The following is a 19,525-nucleotide window of genomic DNA, read 5'->3' as shown; positions in this document are numbered from 1 at the left end:
AAGTAGATAAAATAATATTTTTATGAAGAATAGGTTATAAGAATACATTTTTTATTTTAAATTAAATAAATTATACCAAGAGCATTTATTAGTAAACGTGTATCCTATTATAGATATTTTAAGTTTTAATAAAAAAAAATATTGTAAAGATTGTAACAACATTAGTTTAATCTACAAAGGTCCAAATATAAGGCTGTATACATTATGTAAATACGTCATTATTTAATTAGTTCTAAGCTTAATATAAAATGTAATGTAATTGAGTTTATCTAATAAGAAAGTGATATAATAGAGAGAGGTGTAAGAATTAAGATTTTTTATGTTTTAATTAAACGAATGAGAAATCATTATAAAATATAAATAATTTTTATTTCAGAATCGTAAATTTACTTACTAACTATATTACAAACTATAAAGAATATTACGAACGTTAATTATGATTTAGAAGTCACATTGAAAGAGAGATCTATTTGATTGTTCAGTTTGTGTATTAGGCAGAAAACAGGCGTTAGACTTTCTATCCACCCTAGAAAATTCTGAAGCACTTGGAGTCTCATCAAATGCATAGGACCACTATACATAATAGACTTTATATAAAAGAATTGGTCATTAACAGCTGGGTTTCCTAGAACAAGAGACAAAAGGTGGTACATCGCAGGCGCAAGTGGTGCACTTCTCGTCAACGGTAACTTCGTCTCCGACGGATAACGTCACGTTGCCGAACGTACACTGTTCGCTGATGCTGCGAAGATTTAAACCTCGGACCACCTTGGACTGTAATGAGGCTGAAAGATAATGAAAATTAATTACTTCCCGTGTCAATATTACATTCAATTGTTTTTTCATTTCTAGAGTACTTAATGTTTCTTTTTAACAAGTAAGTTTAGATGGTTAGTCAATAGGGAACACCACTAAATGTTAGTATATAGTAGTTAGTAATATGTGGATGTCACGATGTTTATGTTAAAGTGTTAGTTGCGGACATAGAAGAATCGTGATTCAAACACACGACCTCAAATGAGATTCACTAGGTCACTGGGCGACCACTACTCTTAAATTTTAAATTTTAATTACCTAGTAATGTTAATGATAAATCTCTTATCATTTAAATAATCTGTAGTCTACGTTTCTTACCAACAATAGTATCATAGTTACATACGTGAAATACGTGTCGGACATTTACATTAAAAATATGTTTTTTTCTTATTGTATTAACAAATTTACATTTTAAATCGCAAAATATCGTCGTTTTAATCGTCTGCATATTTTAATGTTGATGATGGTAAGGCAAATGAATTATGTAAGAGTTAATAAATTTGATATGATTGATGTGTAAAATTTATGTTATATTTTCTTAAATAGATGTACAAGGATAAATAATACTTACGACATTGAAAAGCGATGGGACAACCCTTCATATTGCCAGCGAAAACTGGCGCGCAATTGTCAAATATCATGTCTTGGTAGTGGATCTCAAGGCCACAGTTGATTTCTCTGCAGTAGTCTGGATTATCAGTAGAGCCGTTCCATTGCGGTGTGCATATACAACTTTTCCTCGTGTTCTTTGGCTCGAAGACTTGGCCTTCTAGATATGTTTGGCCATCTACTTCACAGGTTTTAAGTTTCGCTATCTCATCTTTGCCTTGAAAATAATTACTTTTATAAGTTACCTTAAATGAATTCATCTAAGGAATATATAAAAGATCTTAACAACCTTAATGCTAGCCGCGTATCTTCAATGGACTAGCGCTATCATACGACGAAAAATATCCGATTTCCGTGGCGCTGACTGAGAACACAAATGGAACTTTGCTCTCAAACACATGGTACAAGGCGGACAATCAGATAGATTTATAGAAAGGACATATATGTGTAAAATACGTGAGAACTTAAGTTCTTAAGGTGCAGCGCTAACCCTGATACATGTAACTTCCTCACAATCGATTAGGTCACAATATCTCAGCACACAGTTGCATGATATCTAATTTAAATTGGAATCGGTATTAAATTACGCGGTAAGCTCGCTGGACAAAATATATTTCGACTGCCCCACTACCGCCTAACTTGCGATTCACATTGATTGTTAATTCAAAATATCACAATCAGTGAAGTTTTATATTGTATTAGCGACTTTGTGCAAGGCTATTACCGCCCTAATAACTTATCTCAATTTTTGCGTATCTGAGATTTATCCAAATACATGTAAAAGTGTGCCAATAACCAACTGACGGATTGTAATAGCCATCTGTCGATATAAGCTATCCGTGGTAGGTCGGATCGGTGTATGTGGATAGAATTTTGTATGACAATGTCATTTCATCTGTGCCAATATCCTATCTTAAGATTTTAACTTGCAGCAGTTTTTAAAATAATTAAAAAGCTATTTGATGTGTTTTAAACTTAGACAATTTTAATATTATTTGTACGGTTTTATTTACTTTTTTTGGTTTATATTGATTATCAAATATGAGTGTGTAAAGAGCGAAGAGATTGCATTCTAACTGTCGCCAAAAATGGATAGTCTTCGTAGAGTTTGGTTATTGGGATTCAGATCTGAGATTGTGGATTAATTATTTGGTTCGGGCGTAAGTGTTCAAATAGTAAAACTATTTGTTTTACTTTCCTCTTTATCCCTTATTAATTAATATTCGTTGGTAGAAGATTATAATTACATAATTTAATTTGCTTTAATCTAATATTCTCTTTAACTTAGTGTATTTTTGTACTCGGCGTTTTTATTTTTTATGTTACAAAACGCAAGCGGGCCAGAGGCTCACCTGTTGTTAAGTGATACCGCCGTCCATGGACACTCTCAATGCCAGAGGGCTCGCGAGTGCGTTGCCGGCCTTTTAAGAATTGGTACGCACTTTTCTTGAAGGAACCTAAGTCGCATTTCTTCGCAAATACTTTTTCCTGCTACTAGTCATTGTAGGAGTAACTTAACCACTATTATACATTCTTTTGATTTATAATCTTATTTCAGTCGACTACTAATTTTGTAAATACAAGCAAGTAAGCTTTAACAGGAAATTCCTTTTTCAAAACAATAGCACATTAAAGTGTTTCCGGTCCACTACTTATTATTCGCAAAGCAAACATTTTATAGTTTATTGTGATATATAATACCTAATACATAATTAGCTTCCAGTACAGCAAGTATATTCATAGAAATAAAAAAACAAAAGGTTTACGTCATCTAACAACATATGGTAAATACAATAATTACTGTATTGATTCATATTAGTATAGAACGTTTTAATTCGAAAATTCATGTAATCAGTATTAAAATATAAGTTTTAATAAAAGGTGTAAATATGTGAAATAGTAAAATGTATTATATCCAAGTACGAAAGATCACTATGTTCCAACAGCTGCCTACAGATTCTTCTACAGAACCGCTATCCTTCGGGAAAATCGGTTTGTCGATTCAATGATAACATGCAAATAAGCTTCATGCTAAGCAGCGGCCCTTGAGTCATTTGTAACCTTCAATAAACTGCGCATTTGAAAATATAATGGGCCACCTATGTGTAAATCGTTCTCATAGCTACAGTGACATTATACTTATTACAGTTACATTTATTTCTATATATTTAACTGTACAATATTACTATTATTAATTATGTACTGATTAATGTTAGAGCTGCTTATAGCTAATTAATAAATTAATAATAGTAATATTGTACAGTTAAATATATAGAAATAAATGTAACCTATAATAGACCAACTAAGCCAAGGAGGGACAAATAAAGACAATTGCTCACCACAAACGCTTCCGGTACTGCAACACGAGTCTAGCTGATAAGTAGATATACATTGCTGTTGTACGTCCGTGTCGAAAACTTCAACGCAGTCAACGGCCGCGCAATCGAACCGCGGCTCGTTACCAACATTACAACTACAGGCCTGGGAGCATGGATTGTTGATCAGCCTTTGAGGTATCGTGGTACGGTCTTTGTAGGCTTTACCTCTGAAAATGAAATCAATATTACCGGTAGGTAATGAGAACTAAGGTTTACGAATCTCGTTCGTTTAATACTGGCCAACGATTTTCTATGTGCTTTACTTGTATGGTGAAGATTAAACCGTGGAAGGGCTTGCAAAGACAATTTAAATGTTCTTTGAAGGACTGACCTACAAAAAATGCAGTATTAAACTTTAAAACTGATCAGTCAGACAGAGGGATGATTATCTACTTAAAAAAAATCTATTTAAAAAATGCGGAAATCTTTAGGTTATGCTCGGTTAAGTATATTTATAGTTTAGTTTATTAATAATTATAGTTTATATGGATAACTAACAAAATTGGACATGATCTTGATAAAATAAAATCAATAAATCAAATTTAATCTTGACCTACATACCATAAAGCCAAAAAAGTATAAATCGTGCGATAACTGCTTGCGTTATAGGATAATGAAAAATAAAATTACTCCGAAGTACTTCAAACAGTGTCAGGTCAAAGTGTTTAAATACAGATACGATATTTTAAAATAAATTTAATTTAATATGCCAAGGAATTATGTATATTAACCGATCAGAACCATTCACATAACTACGGTAAATTGTACATTAATATAGGATTATAGTATGATCCTTAAATTCTAAACAAGTTCACATCAAGTTCTACATCTAGCAAAACTAAACTTATCGCCCGACTGTATTAAATACAAACACGCATTTTTTTGATGATTTGCTTTTTTAAAAGGGAACCGAGAGTTTTTTCTCGGCCTGCACTCTCTGTCTTCTATGCCGACGAGTAGGGATGCCTACAGGTTCAAATTTAATGACGTGATAAGTTATACCTGTCTATCTTTGGTTCCGTAATAAACTTATTTTATTCAATATAATTAATTATAAATATAATTAATAATTTAATTATTTAGCCTTGACTGGACACATTTAAAAATGGAATTTTTAATTTCACAGCTTACGAAGCGATGTAATTTATAAGATAAGAGACGAATCGAAGGTAACGGAATTTCCGAATGATTGCTCAAGAGGACACACGCTTTTTGCACAATGTTTGATTTAGCAAAAACATTATTACTACGTTGATATTTCTTTGATTTGTGAGGTCATTATCAAGGCGTTTACCTTATATTCTTACTCTTCAAGGGCATATTTATTTTATATAGCCATATCTAAGAATACATTGTTATATATTCTTAGCTCTACGTTACCTGTAGTAGCAAGATTTTGGGTCAGGATGTAGGTCTGGACAAATGAAAGACTCGGGGCAGGTTGTTGTGTTATCTACAGCCGGTGCAGGTGTGCAGCCCAGCTCGATGTAGAAGCCTGCCATATTGCATTCCCCAGCGGTATCTGTCCATACTGTGTGTACTGCGAAAAGTTTTTTTATTTAAAACAACAAACTGCAAAAAAAAACGACACAACAAAAGTCATAGTAAAAGTCAAGTAGGCTAAAAAATTTAAATGGAACAGCCGGGACAAGTGGCTAGGCTTGATGATGGACAAAACGAGTCACATCGTGGAAAAAACCGAAAGGCAAGCGGCTCAAAAGACGACCCGTAATGCGATGTGAGTACTGCTCTAAACTCTGCCGCTGCCACACTAGACCCAGGTGGTTTCTGTCATTCCTGGAAGAGGCCTGTCAGTTATAAAATTGAAAACCGAAGAGACCTAAGAGCTGGCAGCTACCTCGGACAAAGAATTAGTCTAGCTATTCAAAAGAGGAACGCTGCGAGTATTTTTGGAACCTTGCCTAAAGGGACTCCTTTTAATAATATATTTTAGTTATTACATTGTAAGGTTAGTTTAGTTAATTTATAGATTCTCTTATTAAACTTTTTTCAACCAGTTCCTAATAATAGTTTAATGAATTTATTGGTTTTTCCAAATGTTATGGATCTAATTAAAAAAAAGCAAAACGCGTTAAGGTTGGTAAGCCTAATAACATTTGATGATTAAGAGATATAAAGTTAATCTTATACTACTCTTATACTAATCAAAACTGATTGGATATCTTTCTTTCGCAAATATCACACAAGATTTTAATTATTAATTGAAAACATAACTAACTAAGAAACTATTTTATTATTTATAAACAAAACTAAGAAATTACTTTTTATAAAACCTCGGATTCCAAATATCCTGAAGTATATAAGAACAATAAAACTATTTATCCACTGAGCCGTATACGATTACACGTATTTTTTCTCTTGCTAAGAAAGATCATAGATCTATTTTCCCGGTATCCAAATCCATAGTTATTATAGGTGCGTTAACACCATGACTTTCAGCAAAACTTTCAACTTAAAACCGTACCAAAGCATATGGCGCCAAAAGTTATCGCATTACCGCGCATGTGCAAAAAATGGCGTGCCTTTTTTCCTATTCTTCTTGGGGACAATTTCCATCTATACCGAATCTGTCATCTACGATTGCATTGGTAACCAAATATATATAAACACTGGTGTGATGTACCTAATTATATACCGGTTTTGATCTCAAACTCGTAAAGTACGATAAACAATTGTTGAATTTTTTAAATATTCAGTAAAATATAAAGTTGGTGTGCTTTATTTACATTCAAATGTTTTACTCAATAAAGCACTTATGTACATACTTAAACTAAAGTTCTTGTTGTAGATAATATATACAGTTACTATGAGTAAACTAATAATCAAGCACCACAGAAAAATAAATAAATCTTGTCAAAAATATAATGTTTTTAATAATATTATACTTAATATATAAGTTTTTTCAATGATACGGTAAAAAAATATTATTATATCAAATCAAATCAAATCGTTTATTTGCTAGAATAGTCTTACAATTAGTTACATAAATTACAAAAATCCGCCACATATAAATAGGCATGCAAATGTCATCTTATATTTTATTTATTTATTTACATAAATACATTTATTATCCTTTCAGACATGTATGTACTTCTGTTCATGTTCTTATTTTCTACCTTTGTTTATTCATTGGTTTTATTCATTATGACACACTTATAAATTATGTAAGGGATGCCGTAGACAAGTAATAATTATGAATAACAAGACTAGGTATTAAATCTTACATTTAGAAAAATGACAGCGCAGAGTTAGTTAGACACCAATATTTGTAATAATTTTTGTCTAAAAAATACAACGATTTAATCGTTAGGCTTCTTTTTCTTGTATTTAATAACATCTGAAGTGATGTTCCCCGCGTTAATTTCAGTAAGTAGTTTAGTAAGTATCGCTTACGTAAAAAATCCTATTCCCCATTTACGTATACGATAAATTATTTTTAAATAATAGAGTTCAGTAGAAGTTGAAATTCGTGATACTTACCTATGTTTAAAAGCAAAAATCCGTAAATTATAATTTTTAACATCGTTTGATCTCTGCACTGATAAGTAAACGAACGAACGTGCAACTCAATGCAATAACAACCTTTAAATGCTGAGATTTAATCGACGATGCTTTAATTTCCACAGAAATGCGCGCCTGAGTTCTTATTTATCGTTGGGTGATTGGGTATTACTGCTATTAAAAAATATCAGGAGACGGTAATAGCTATTCTGAATACGATCATACAATTTCAACTACATAAATTATTAACACTATTATTTTATAAATATAAAACAATTTAGTGTAGCTCTGCTTCTACTATAAAGTATTTTATAATATTTCACAGTAGGCATAGACAATGTTCTACTGTCAATAATTGTTTTTTTAATCTATCGCATTAATAATTACTGTAAATATTTTAATAATTATATGGTAATAAGTAACGGGTGTAATTAATTTATGATTAGAAATGTCTTGCGTTATCTATTATCTTAGTCCACCTTTCTGCGCCTTACATTGCGGTAATTCAAAATACCAATAATAAATTATCGTCCGGTCGGCCGGGTTTAGGGGGAATCCTGTGTATTATATGCTGTTATTTATCAATTTACAGTCAATATGTATTAAATGAAAAACACTTTTTTTATGTAAAATATATTTTAATACAAAGACAATATTACTTACATCTAAAATGACTGAGAGAATATTGCTACAATTTAGCTGGTAATAAATACGTAATAATACCTTGTATTGTATTTAAATTTACATGAGAACCAGACATTCGTACTCAGGTGAGCTTCGCTCTTCACCATCGAAAGGATAGTAGCACACTCCATGACTACCTTGGATCTGAAAAAAAAATATGATTTTACATGAAACTGTTTGTCATGGATAGGTCATTGTTTGTCATGGATATTTTTTTTAATACATCGTACATAAATTTAGCAAGATTTCGATTTCTCCGCGTTCATAGAAGTTTTGTGATTGGCGGAGTTGCGACTTTCATAATCTGGCACTGAACTCTCACAGAATACTGGTCCTGTTAATATCGACTCACTTTTCCTGGTGTGGTGCATCCATCGTGGGTCACACGTCCGAAGTACAGTTTCTCACCATCAGCGGTTACGCCAGCTTCGACAGCGCCAGGTGGGACGTTGCCGCCAGTTGCGAATTGCCAGGAGAACATAGATGGCACCAGAACCTGGAAAAATTATTACGATTGTGATATAATATTCTTGTGTGGGTCTGTGTTGCTGCGAGAAGATAATATTTGTATTTAGTGTTGTCTTTTATTAACATAACTTTTACACATTTAAAGAAAAACACTTTTTAACGGATTATAGTTATGTATTATTGTATTTAAACTGGTCACCGTGACCACGCACGCTGTAAAGCACGCGAAACGTCGGTTTAAATTTAAAATTATGTACAAATAATTATAAGTTTAAATACAATAATACATAACTATAATCCGTTAAAAAGTGTTTTTCTTTAAATATTTGTATTATGAGAAATATTATATTTACCTCAAACTGGTCAACCAAGATTTCCTCGCCACAGTAGCATACGTAAGCTACATTCTTGGCTGGGATCACCTTAGCTGGCAGAAGGTCCCCACTGTGATGAGATCGGCCCGCGAAAATTTCATCGCCATCAGCATCTACACCAACCCTTAGAGCGCCCATGGGCAGACTTCTCTGGCTCAGACATGCTGGGACCCAACGGTATGTACCTGAAAATATTCATTAAAAAGTTACCTTAAATTCGGAAGGTGTCGGTTATAGAGTACTTACAGGTTTTCAATTATAATATTCAAACAATATTTATACTCACAATCTTATACTTACCACAAAATTATAATAATTAATTAACAACAATTAAAAACTCATAATTACAATAAATCCTAAATAAAACCTAGCATGCCCTTTAATAGAATTCTTAACATTACTTTCAAATTAATTCCGGCAAAAGATTGAATAATTAATTTAAACAAAACGAACAAATTATTAAAGAATAATTATTTCAAAATATATATTTCAAATAACATCATACCTCTATAATAAATAATTAATTAATAATTGCACAACACAAAAAGCAATGGCCAAAACTCTATATGGTAGCATCAAAAGATACATAAAACAATAGATTCTATAAAAAAGTGTTTGATAGGGTTGATGGGAACCATAGAGAGAATTGGCCCAACATTGGCGGACATTACTAAAAATTAATAGACAACACCGTTGTAAAATAAGACGATTAAAAACATCTTCTTTGATATCACTATTAAAAAAAGTGATTCTAAGTTACTTAAACCAAATAGAATTGAAATGGAATCCCAAGAATGAATTAGTAGAAATCTACAATTCTGTAAGCAATATAATATTTTTATGTCAAATAAATTACTTGTAAAACCGCAAATAAATTAGTTGATGATATATTGTAATTACTTTTTGTAATTATAACGGTGTTGTCTGTTTCGATTACACAACAATCGTACTACTTGAAGCTTGACCTGATTTTTTGTTGTTCTAATAAAAAACCTAATATAGCATAAGCGGCACGATTGTTTGCCAATGCCAACCCAATCTCTCTATTAAGGATCACAAAGAAAATCTCCGAATCATCATCGAGAAATTTATGGAATTTGCGGACTTTCTTGGTAATCCGAAACACACTGGAAATCTTGACTTTCGTTACGGATAGCAATCCATATTAGCTAAGTTTCAACCATACACGGCTGGTTTCTATTCCCTTATGTAACTCTTGTAACCTTAGTTTTTGATAAAGTATCAAAAGATGTATGCGTATGGCGATTATAATTTATTAAGGTATCGAAAGTCCAGACTGCAGGCAGAGTTAACTTACTGTAAGGCAATTCAACGGTCTCCCCTGCCATAATTGGGCCATCGTCAACTACTGCTACTTCGATTCCTGGATGTCTTGGGGGCATTCCGTGAGGGGGATAGAAATAGGAAGGAGGTACTGGGTAGTAAGGAACATTTGGACCCCCAGGGTAACCCATAGGGGGATACCCAGATCCAGGACCCGGGTACCCATATGGACCACGACCGTACCCGTAATATCTGTCTATAAAATAATATCGTTATAAGTTGCGTTAAGGATGTATTAAAATATCGAAAACGCTTATCAACGAATGAAATAATTTTCGCAAAACGGATAAGTATCTGTTTTTCCAAGAAATATCGATAAATATTTTCGTGGCTATTTTTTTATTGATAAGATTAGATACTGTAAAGCTTATCTTTTTTATTTTTAATCCGAATACATATTTTTCATCACGCTATATGTACGTATATATGTTATAATCAGAATGTTTTATTTAGATATAAAATAAGGCACAATAAGTATTGTATTAAATAAACTTAAAGGTTTATTGTTTAAAGGGTTTACTTACGCTATCAAGCTTACTCTTTGTCGTTAAACGTACAAGATTTTTAATTATTTTATCTTTAAAGATAATACAGACTTCTAGAAACTTAACTATCAAGAAACAATAATAATCTTGAGAAACTAATACAGCATTTGCGTAACAATACTACTTATAATAATGCACTTGCATCATTTGCATGAAAAATAACATCATGCCGCAGAACCTTGCAGAACTTAAGAATGTAAAAAAAAATACACAATTAAATTTTTTGAAGATACAATTTCCGTTGTCCGTTAGCAAGCCACTAAAATAGGGGCTAATATATTTATAATTAGGCTTTGTCTATATAAATTACGTAGTAAATCAAAAGTATGTACAAAAATTACAATACTATACTATATGATAATAAAATCAGGCCATTGCTTTCAGTGTATTTCTAATGTTATCAGACTCACCTGCAGCCATTTCGAACGATGTATCAAAACCAACTGATATGAACGTCGTCCTTGGTACGTATATGTACGCCACCTGACTCATTAGTACAAGATAATGCATAAAACTGATAAACGTAATTAACTCCAAAATTCGTCGAAAGCAAAAATTCGTCGAAAGCAAAAATGTAGGGAAAAGCTTCTAGATAACTTTAAATTGTTAGACAAATAATTGTAATTAATTTGCCACCTTTTAGGGTCAATTTAGTTAGAGTTAAAACAACGTGTTATATATTAATAAAATTTAACAAAAATGAAGATTAATTTTGGCATGGATTTGTTTTATTGAACTAATATCGTATAATATAACTAAGTTATACATTTAATTAATTTTGGATTTGATTTTAGATTCGGTATCAAAAATACTTTCTGTAACATAATGGCCATAAATGGATTCGATCGCTATTAAGAAGTTAGGACTTACATTATACAGAATATTTATTTTAAACATTTCAAAGATATCAGGTTACCAACCTGATATTCTTCTTGGTATTTTTGTGTCTAATTGATAAGTTTTATCAATCTCCACACCTCAAAGAAATTTTATCGAGCGATAATAATAATAAACCAACATTTTCGTATTTAGTTTTTTCATGAAGTAGTTTACAAATGTTTACATTTAATGTTTATTACTTTCTGTAATAGTTTACTCGTTATTTGTTATAGTCGTTGTCTCCTCTTCCTTTTTAGGACCTTCCGTAGGATTAAAAAAATATCCTCGTAATCCAAATCGATATAATTTTAGATTAGTAAATACAAGAATACTCTCATTGCCCTTTCTCAACGAAAAACATCCGACACCGAATAAAGTCTTTCCGTGATCGATGTGAAATAAAGGACCGCCAGATGGCACTCCAGGCAGATTTTCCTCGTTATCAATACATATAAAATGTCCCCAGTCACGTGGAAACCATTCATCACAATCTAAAAGCTTACCAGGTAGAATCGTTATCTCCAAAATTCTATGATTCTTAATATGTTGTATGTCAGCATATCCAAAACCAGAAACAATCCATCCGCTATTGGGTAAAGGAGCTTCAAATAGTTCATCAGAAAAAGGGAACTTTGCAATTTTATGAGCCTCAGATACATTATTGCTGAGAATAATCAGCACTATATCATGAATGGGTGAATTAGTATGGTCTTCGCCAATTTGAATCCAAACACTTTCTCTTTTCACCTGATTACCTTCAATTGATTCTATAGGATAATCAACTGAATTATTAAATATTTTTTCTTCCACAGAAAATACTTTGACTGCATTCTTGTTATTTATGTATGCATTTAAAGGGTTAGCTGATGTAACAATAGTTCGGAGGTTAACGATTACACCTTGTCCCACTCTCTTTTTATCTACTTCTATTCCAACTATACAGTCGAATGATCGATCGTCACGGTCCCATTCAAAACTTTTTGATTCTATTTCGCTCTTCGTTAACCCAGAATTCAGCCAATTTAAGAAAATGCCTAGTTAGGAATTTAAAATTGAATAAGATTAAGTAATTTCTATACTCTCTACAAAAATTTTATACATCGAAACTGAGACATCATAATTGTCACAAAAAGATGTTTATTTAATAATACAAATTAAAATCGTAGTGTTTTTTTTACGCAGAGCAGTGTTGGCCTCGTGGCTTCAGCATGTGACTCTCATCCTCAGGTCGTAGGTTCGATCCCCGGCTGCACGAATGGACTTTCTTTCTATGTGCGCATTTAACATTTGCTCGAACGTTGAAGGAAAACATCGTGAGGAAACTGACATGTCTTAGACGAAAAAGTCGACGACGTGTGTCAGGCACTAGAGAGTGATCACCTACTTGCCTATTAGATTTAAATACTTTTTATTTACACAATTAATTTGAGATAAAAATTTATAGCGAATGTATTATTTATAAGCTCGAGATTCCAGTGCTGTCTCTTAAACGAATTGCATTACTTTTCTTATTTACAACGTAAACAAATTTACAAAGATTAATAGAACACGTTATCATTGCACGTTTTTAAAATGGTTGGATTAATCACATAAATATTTACTCAGTCAGAAGCTTAAATGTTACACCTCTCACAATGCCTTTCCTTTATATATGTTCTATATTTCAAAAATAATTACTTACATATAAAAATATTTAAAGTTACCATTGGGAACAAGAATTGTAACCAAGTGATGCTGTCGATGTCGCGTACTACAATGAAATATGAATGAAATTGTTTGTTATCATTTTTTGTTTTAAAAATTAAAGGATGTCCCGTTGGAGTTATGTTTGTCAATCAAGATCTTTAGAAGAATAGAAGGGCCGCAAATTTTTCTAATTGTTTTCATTACATATTTACCATGAAATATTTGTAGATATTTATACAACAATTTAATTGTACAAAAAGGTGGATCCTGTAAAATCTTGAGGTTTTGTTAAATGAATATTATAATTTTTTAGCTACAATATACATAATAATTTAAATAGAATATAATAGGACGTTAAGATATATGTGCGTAGTTGTGAGGTATGTTAGAATATAGGCTGAGAACTTGGACTAAATTTCCTATTATTAAAAAACTCTTTCGACGATGGTTCTTTACTTCAATCATTATTTGCTACAAGATCGTACTGTATCTAGAACATTTTGAGCTATTAAAGTAAACTCATCCAGAGCATAATTGTTATTCTTCCGTCGGTAATCCTCCACTGAACCGTAGGTCGTTACGAGATCTCTTAGGGCACCCTTAACAATTTCTTTTATCACCTTAGGCGTTGGTTTTCCAGATTTTTCAGCTACCTTTAAGGTATTTATGACCTGAAAATTAGGCATTTTAATGCATTTTAGCATTAATAATGAAAACGCAAAAACACATGCACGTAGCATGTAAAAAACAGCGTCGCTACAAGCTTCTTTGGTCTGGGTCTCAAATTTCTGTATCTGTTTCATGATCATTTTTCAATTTAATACGCAAGTAGGTGATCAGCCAGTGCCAGTGATGACACACGCCGTCGACTTTTTGGGTCTAAAGTGTGCCAGTTTCCTCACGATTTTTTCTGTCACCGTTCGAGCGAATTCTAAATGCGCACATAGAAAGAAAATCTATTAGTCCACAGCCGAGGATCAAACCTACGACCTCTGGGATGATAGTCACGCGCTGAAGCCACTAGGCCAACACTGCTTTTGGAATTAATAGGTATTGATAAAAAAAAAATGTTTTAGCACAATAAGTGTTTCGCATGAAATTGAGCAATTTTAATTTAATGTTAGCTGGGCCCTTAATAACTATACTTTTGCCTATATTACAATAATTGTAATTATTGTTTGATTGGTTACCTTTTCTTTCCAAGTAGATAGAACTTCACCCATCGAAGTACCTTTCTGTTTCACTCCAACGTCTTCAATTTTAAATTGTAACAACCTTAGATGATGATTTCGACACATCTCTGTAAATAAAGTATGTATTTAATTTAAAAAAATGTTTTTGGACTGGTCCTATATCACAGAATCAGAGTAAGATCCTTTGTCCTCTGCCAGGGATTTCTACGAAATATCATCGAAAAGATGACATTTTCTAAAAATATATTTTATATTTATAATTTATTATTTGTTTATTACATATTACAGCTTATGAATTTTAGAATAATATTCAGTCTGAAGAAGTCCTATTAATATTATATCAACTACATCCTACGTCGTCGTACCTAATGCACAGAATGTTTGTAACGAAAATCGAACATAAACTAAAAGTGAGAAGTGTAATTCCGAGATTGACAAAGAATTACCTTTTTTACAGTCTCGTTCATCATCTTCCAATGCACAGTCGTGTGTTCCATCACAAATGTTATCAATGTCAATTGATTTATTTAATTTACCCAGACAATAATATTTGGTGAATTTCAGTTCAACAGCGCAAGACTTCTCACATTTTCTAGTACAATAGGAAACCGCACATTTTTCGTCTCTACAGAAACATCCGCCAGATATGACTTTCTTGTTTCCCGTGCCTATTTGCTTAATAATCGTACCCAGCTGTTGGTTTATATTTAACAGAAATTGGTACAATTCTTCTGCTTCAAAGGCATAAGATGTATGCTTTAGTAATTCAGTATAAACCATAGTAATTAATTTGAAGCACTCGTTTCGATGTTCCCTAAGTGACACTGGGTTAGGATTCGGTTTAAGGCTTAACTTTTCTAGATCATACACTGCGTGGATAAGTACCCAGATTTTATTTCTTTCAGATTTGTAATCTTTAGATGCTTTCAATTTTAAAGCATCTGTTACTTCTATAAAATTCTTGTGGGCGGCAAATTTACCATGTGCTGTATCTATAACGTTAAATATCTATATATATATAATTTTTAATAATTCTATGGAACGTAATATAGAAAAGACGAGATATAATAGAAGGACCGAATATATATAACTAAATAATGAATTGAGGCTCTCATACGGACTCGAAAGCAAGGACAATTTTTTTTTTAAATTTGCAAGCAAGACAACAACTGATAAAAAGGTATGTTATAAATTTTAAGTGATACGTACCTAAAAAACATTCTTTTTCGTCCGATTCATCAAAGCAGTCAATTTTACCATCGCAAATTACACTTAAAGGTACTATAGATGACTGGTTTACAGAATCGCAGTTCCAATTTCGTAAACTACTCTTGTGCCAACAGATTCTTTTGCACGGGTAAGTACAATTCTGACACGGTCCTTGAAGGCAGGGACATGACGTAGGAGGCCACTTATCAGCTGGCCAAGGATCTTCTTCATCCAGTATTTCATTAAATCTTCGAGTATTTTTTTTGGAACAGAAAGATTTATCTAGCGCCATTGTTAAAGTGCTTAATACATCAGTAATTTCATTTATAAGACGATTCCTTGTATTGCCATTTGTTGCAAGTTTAATACGATGTTCAGTTTTATATTTTTCAATAAACTCTAATTGGGAATTTAATATATCTTGTAAAAAATTATTTTGTCTTGAAAGTATGTTTGGATTCATAGCGCCCGTAAAGCAACCGTTTTCCAGTGGTTTATTTAAGCCAGTAAGGATGTTATGCGCAAATCGAAGCTTTTTGATAGCTAAAATTATAGGTAGTCGTTATTATACAATCATCTAAATTTTCTTTCCAAACATAATATATCATATATCTATAACACAATACATTTCAGAATTATAACGACTACTTTATGTTTAAAATTTGAACGTTTATGAATATATAATATAATTATATCTACATGATTAGAAGCTAGCATTTTATAATGTTATAATACTTATAATCATAATAATAGATAAAAAAATATGAATAGGTCATAATTACCCTGTTCCGAGCAATACTTTTCATCTGAATAATCAGAGCAATCAGCTCTTCCATTGCAAAGTTTAGTTATGTGGATTATTTCATTCGCATTAGAGCATTTTAGGGATTTTATCAAGTTTATATTAAAGCAAGTTTTGTTCACCATATCCCTGCATTCTTTGTGAGAAAGTGATGGTTTATCTTGAGGTCTTTTAAATTCTAATATGTTATTTATGTTAGGTTGAATTCTGTTACCATATCGTCTATTCATGTTAATATTTGTTATTGCTGCATTTATTCCATCAATTAGCAAGTCAGTTAATGGCCGTATATCATTATTGTTGTTTATGAAATCTTTATGCTTCATACTCTCAAATAATTTCATTTTGATTTCTTGTAATGATACTGTGCCATTCCCAGATTTATGATATTTTATTATGAGATTCGTAATACTACTTGCTATGTCTTGAATTACTTGGTTTCTTAGTATATCATTACCTTCGTCAATTTTAATCATATTATGTAATTTATAGGTATCATCAACGATTTTATCAACTTCATCAGACATCGTTACTTTATTGTTATAATCTACATCACGAGTTTGTTTATAAATACGACGTAAAGCCCGCAGGATTAAGTCTATGTATTTCTTTCCCTTTTCTCCTTTTGACTGTGCTGCTATTTTCAAGTTATCTTCGATCGATTTGAGTTTCTCTTCAAAGTCAGAGTCAGTTTCAATTTGACGAATTGAATCCAGAGACAACTTACCAATTCTTTCGATTATATAATGTAACATAGTATCACGCGACTTTCCGTGTCCTATATCTGTAAAGTTATAAACGTAATAATATTGGGGTGAGAGTGTAAATTTAATAGTAGGTAATATTTTACGTACTGAAAGGTTTTGTTTGATCTAATAAATTATCATTGACTTTTAATTTGATATTCTTGTTGCCATTGCGAATTCCTCGCATAATTATTTTGACGTATTTTTCACCTTGATCGCCCAGAGGTACTGCAGCCTTTCGTAACTTATCTTCAATAGAAGTAAAAATCTTTTCTTTTTCATCTTTCGTTACATTAATTTTTGTTTGCAAAGATGAATCCATTTTATTTGCTTCAAGACCCTCTCTGTTTGAGCTACGTACTGGAATTCGATTTCTCATTAACGCTGTTATGTAAGACGATGAATTTGCCTTCATACGGTAACAGTTATTCAAACACCCGAGCACGCTAGTATTTAAGCAATTGTTTATATATAATATGTATAAATAAATAAATAAAGATTTACGCTCTACGCTAGAACTATACTACAAAGGTACTTTTTACGCACCTTATCACAATAAATTTAAACCATATTCTCGTACATTTTTAAATTGTTAGTTTATATAAAATTTTAAATAATCATAATAATGACTCATGTCCTACACAGATGTTCATTCTTACCACTTTCATGTAAATCACTTGCCATTAATTCATCTTGATTAGAATTACTCATTATGTCATTTATTCTTTTAACCCTATTTTTACCAGATCGGATTCCTCGCATAATCAGTTTAACATATTTGTCGCCTTTCTCTCCTAAGGGCTTTGCTGCTTTTTTGAGTTGTCTCTCGATTTTATTAAACTCATTGTCATCGTCAATATATGTCCCATTTTGAACAGAGTCTGATGATATTTTACTAATTTTCTTGAGAATTATATCAATGAGGGGATTGTGCGATTCTAGTTTGCTTGCAACGTCAGCACCTTAAACGATAATTATTTATTACCCTATTTGAGCTCTTGTATTTTTGGCAAATGGTTGATCCAATTTCAGGTTCATTTTCTGAATTTTATTACAACAATAATATGTTATTGAATAAAAGAAATATTAACAAATCATATTACCTTTTATAATTATCGCAAAATATGAAAGAAAGATAAAGATAAACTGTCGCATTCTCTTCTTAGAATTTTTAAAAATACGTATAATCTTAGATGGTAATAATCGTAAAAATGTTGTTAATTTAATAGCCGATTTACCTGTTCATTATAATTTGATGGCAATTTAATTAGAAACCATTGTGGTTAAACACGAAACAATTTAAATATTCGTCTGCAATGTCAAAGAGATCTTTTCGATGGTAATAATGAAAATTGTTCTCGGTGATGTTGGCCTAGTGGCTTGAGCGTCCATCAACCAGTCACATACAGTGTAATCTCGGCTGGACACTTATTGTATTTTATTTCTACGTGCGTATTCGCTCGAGTGAGGAAATCGCCATGTCTTAGAAAGAGAAATCGAAAGCCGAGAATTATAGCGCCACTGCTGTCATTTATTGTAATAATTCAAAACCCGGCTGTGCATCGATGCGTTTTGTATCTATGTAGGCAATTGACATCTCCAACAGTGAAGGAACATTCTCGTAACGAAAGTAGCATTTTTATGTAATGAAAGTTTTAAGGTTTTATAGCCCTAATATCTGCTTGATTGATTTGTGTTAAATTGCTGTATTAACTTTATCATGAAATGACAATATATTAAGAAATATTGATTTTTATAATAGATAATAGAAATTGAATCTCTTTGGAGTGCCGTATATAGATCAAAAGGGGCTTGAGCGAAGATAGTAGTGTTGGTCGTTGAATGAACTGTTTTTTGTTAAAAACGGAAAATACGTAAAGTTAACGGATAAACCTTATTCTATCTAATTGAATGTATTCGGAAGGCTTTAGAAAACAAAGAATAAATGTTACATAAAAAAAGACAATATTAATACATATATTTGCTTTTTTAAAGTGGTAGCTTTTTTGTATTGGTAGGGGAGCCCACGATGCTAAATGGGGATTTACTCGAGCGTCGTGGAGACCTATTGGGTTGCAAAGCTTAGATGATAAGAAGAAAAAAATGTTATATAGGTATATGATATATACCTATTCATCGGTGGGGAAAGCGGCTATAGATGTTTAAATATGTAAAAAAAAATGCATGGACATACTCGAGCGCGTCAGATATTGATAGCATCAATGTCCTACGTATTTTTAATAATGTACGTATGTTAATCTGATCATTTG

General features: G+C 31.9%; 3 protein-coding genes across 3 annotated transcripts; all 3 read right to left on the bottom strand.

Annotated features, from left to right (window-relative positions):
* Positions 1-347: 347 nt before the first annotated feature.
* On the bottom strand, positions 348-7,684 carry LOC110999864. The gene is made up of 5 exons (XM_022269120.2): positions 7,305-7,684; positions 5,184-5,343; positions 3,765-3,970; positions 1,388-1,642; positions 348-785 (listed from the first exon to the last, which is right to left on the bottom strand). The coding sequence occupies exons 1-5, from the start codon at positions 7,345-7,347 to the stop codon at positions 610-612; spliced, it is 840 nt and encodes a 279-aa protein (XP_022124812.2). The 5' UTR covers positions 7,348-7,684; the 3' UTR covers positions 348-609.
* A 258-nt stretch (positions 7,685-7,942) lies between these two features.
* On the bottom strand, positions 7,943-11,238 carry LOC110999865. Its single transcript, XM_022269121.2, has 5 exons — positions 11,151-11,238; positions 10,170-10,391; positions 8,831-9,036; positions 8,362-8,505; positions 7,943-8,153 (listed from the first exon to the last, which is right to left on the bottom strand). The coding sequence occupies exons 1-5, from the start codon at positions 11,230-11,232 to the stop codon at positions 8,067-8,069; spliced, it is 741 nt and encodes a 246-aa protein (XP_022124813.2). The 5' UTR covers positions 11,233-11,238; the 3' UTR covers positions 7,943-8,066.
* Positions 11,239-13,761: 2,523 nt separating this feature from the next.
* On the bottom strand, positions 13,762-17,277 carry LOC123689903. Its single transcript, XM_045631846.1, has 5 exons — positions 16,490-17,277; positions 15,708-16,250; positions 14,945-15,490; positions 14,496-14,605; positions 13,762-13,976 (listed from the first exon to the last, which is right to left on the bottom strand). The coding sequence occupies exons 1-5, from the start codon at positions 17,262-17,264 to the stop codon at positions 13,770-13,772; spliced, it is 2,181 nt and encodes a 726-aa protein (XP_045487802.1). The 5' UTR covers positions 17,265-17,277; the 3' UTR covers positions 13,762-13,769.
* Between the last annotated feature and the right edge of the window lie 2,248 nt (positions 17,278-19,525).

Source organism: Pieris rapae, chromosome 17, assembly GCF_905147795.1.
Source record: "Pieris rapae chromosome 17, ilPieRapa1.1, whole genome shotgun sequence".
Taxonomy (NCBI): domain Eukaryota; kingdom Metazoa; phylum Arthropoda; class Insecta; order Lepidoptera; family Pieridae; genus Pieris; species Pieris rapae.
This window is presented reverse-complemented; position numbering and strand designations above follow the sequence as displayed.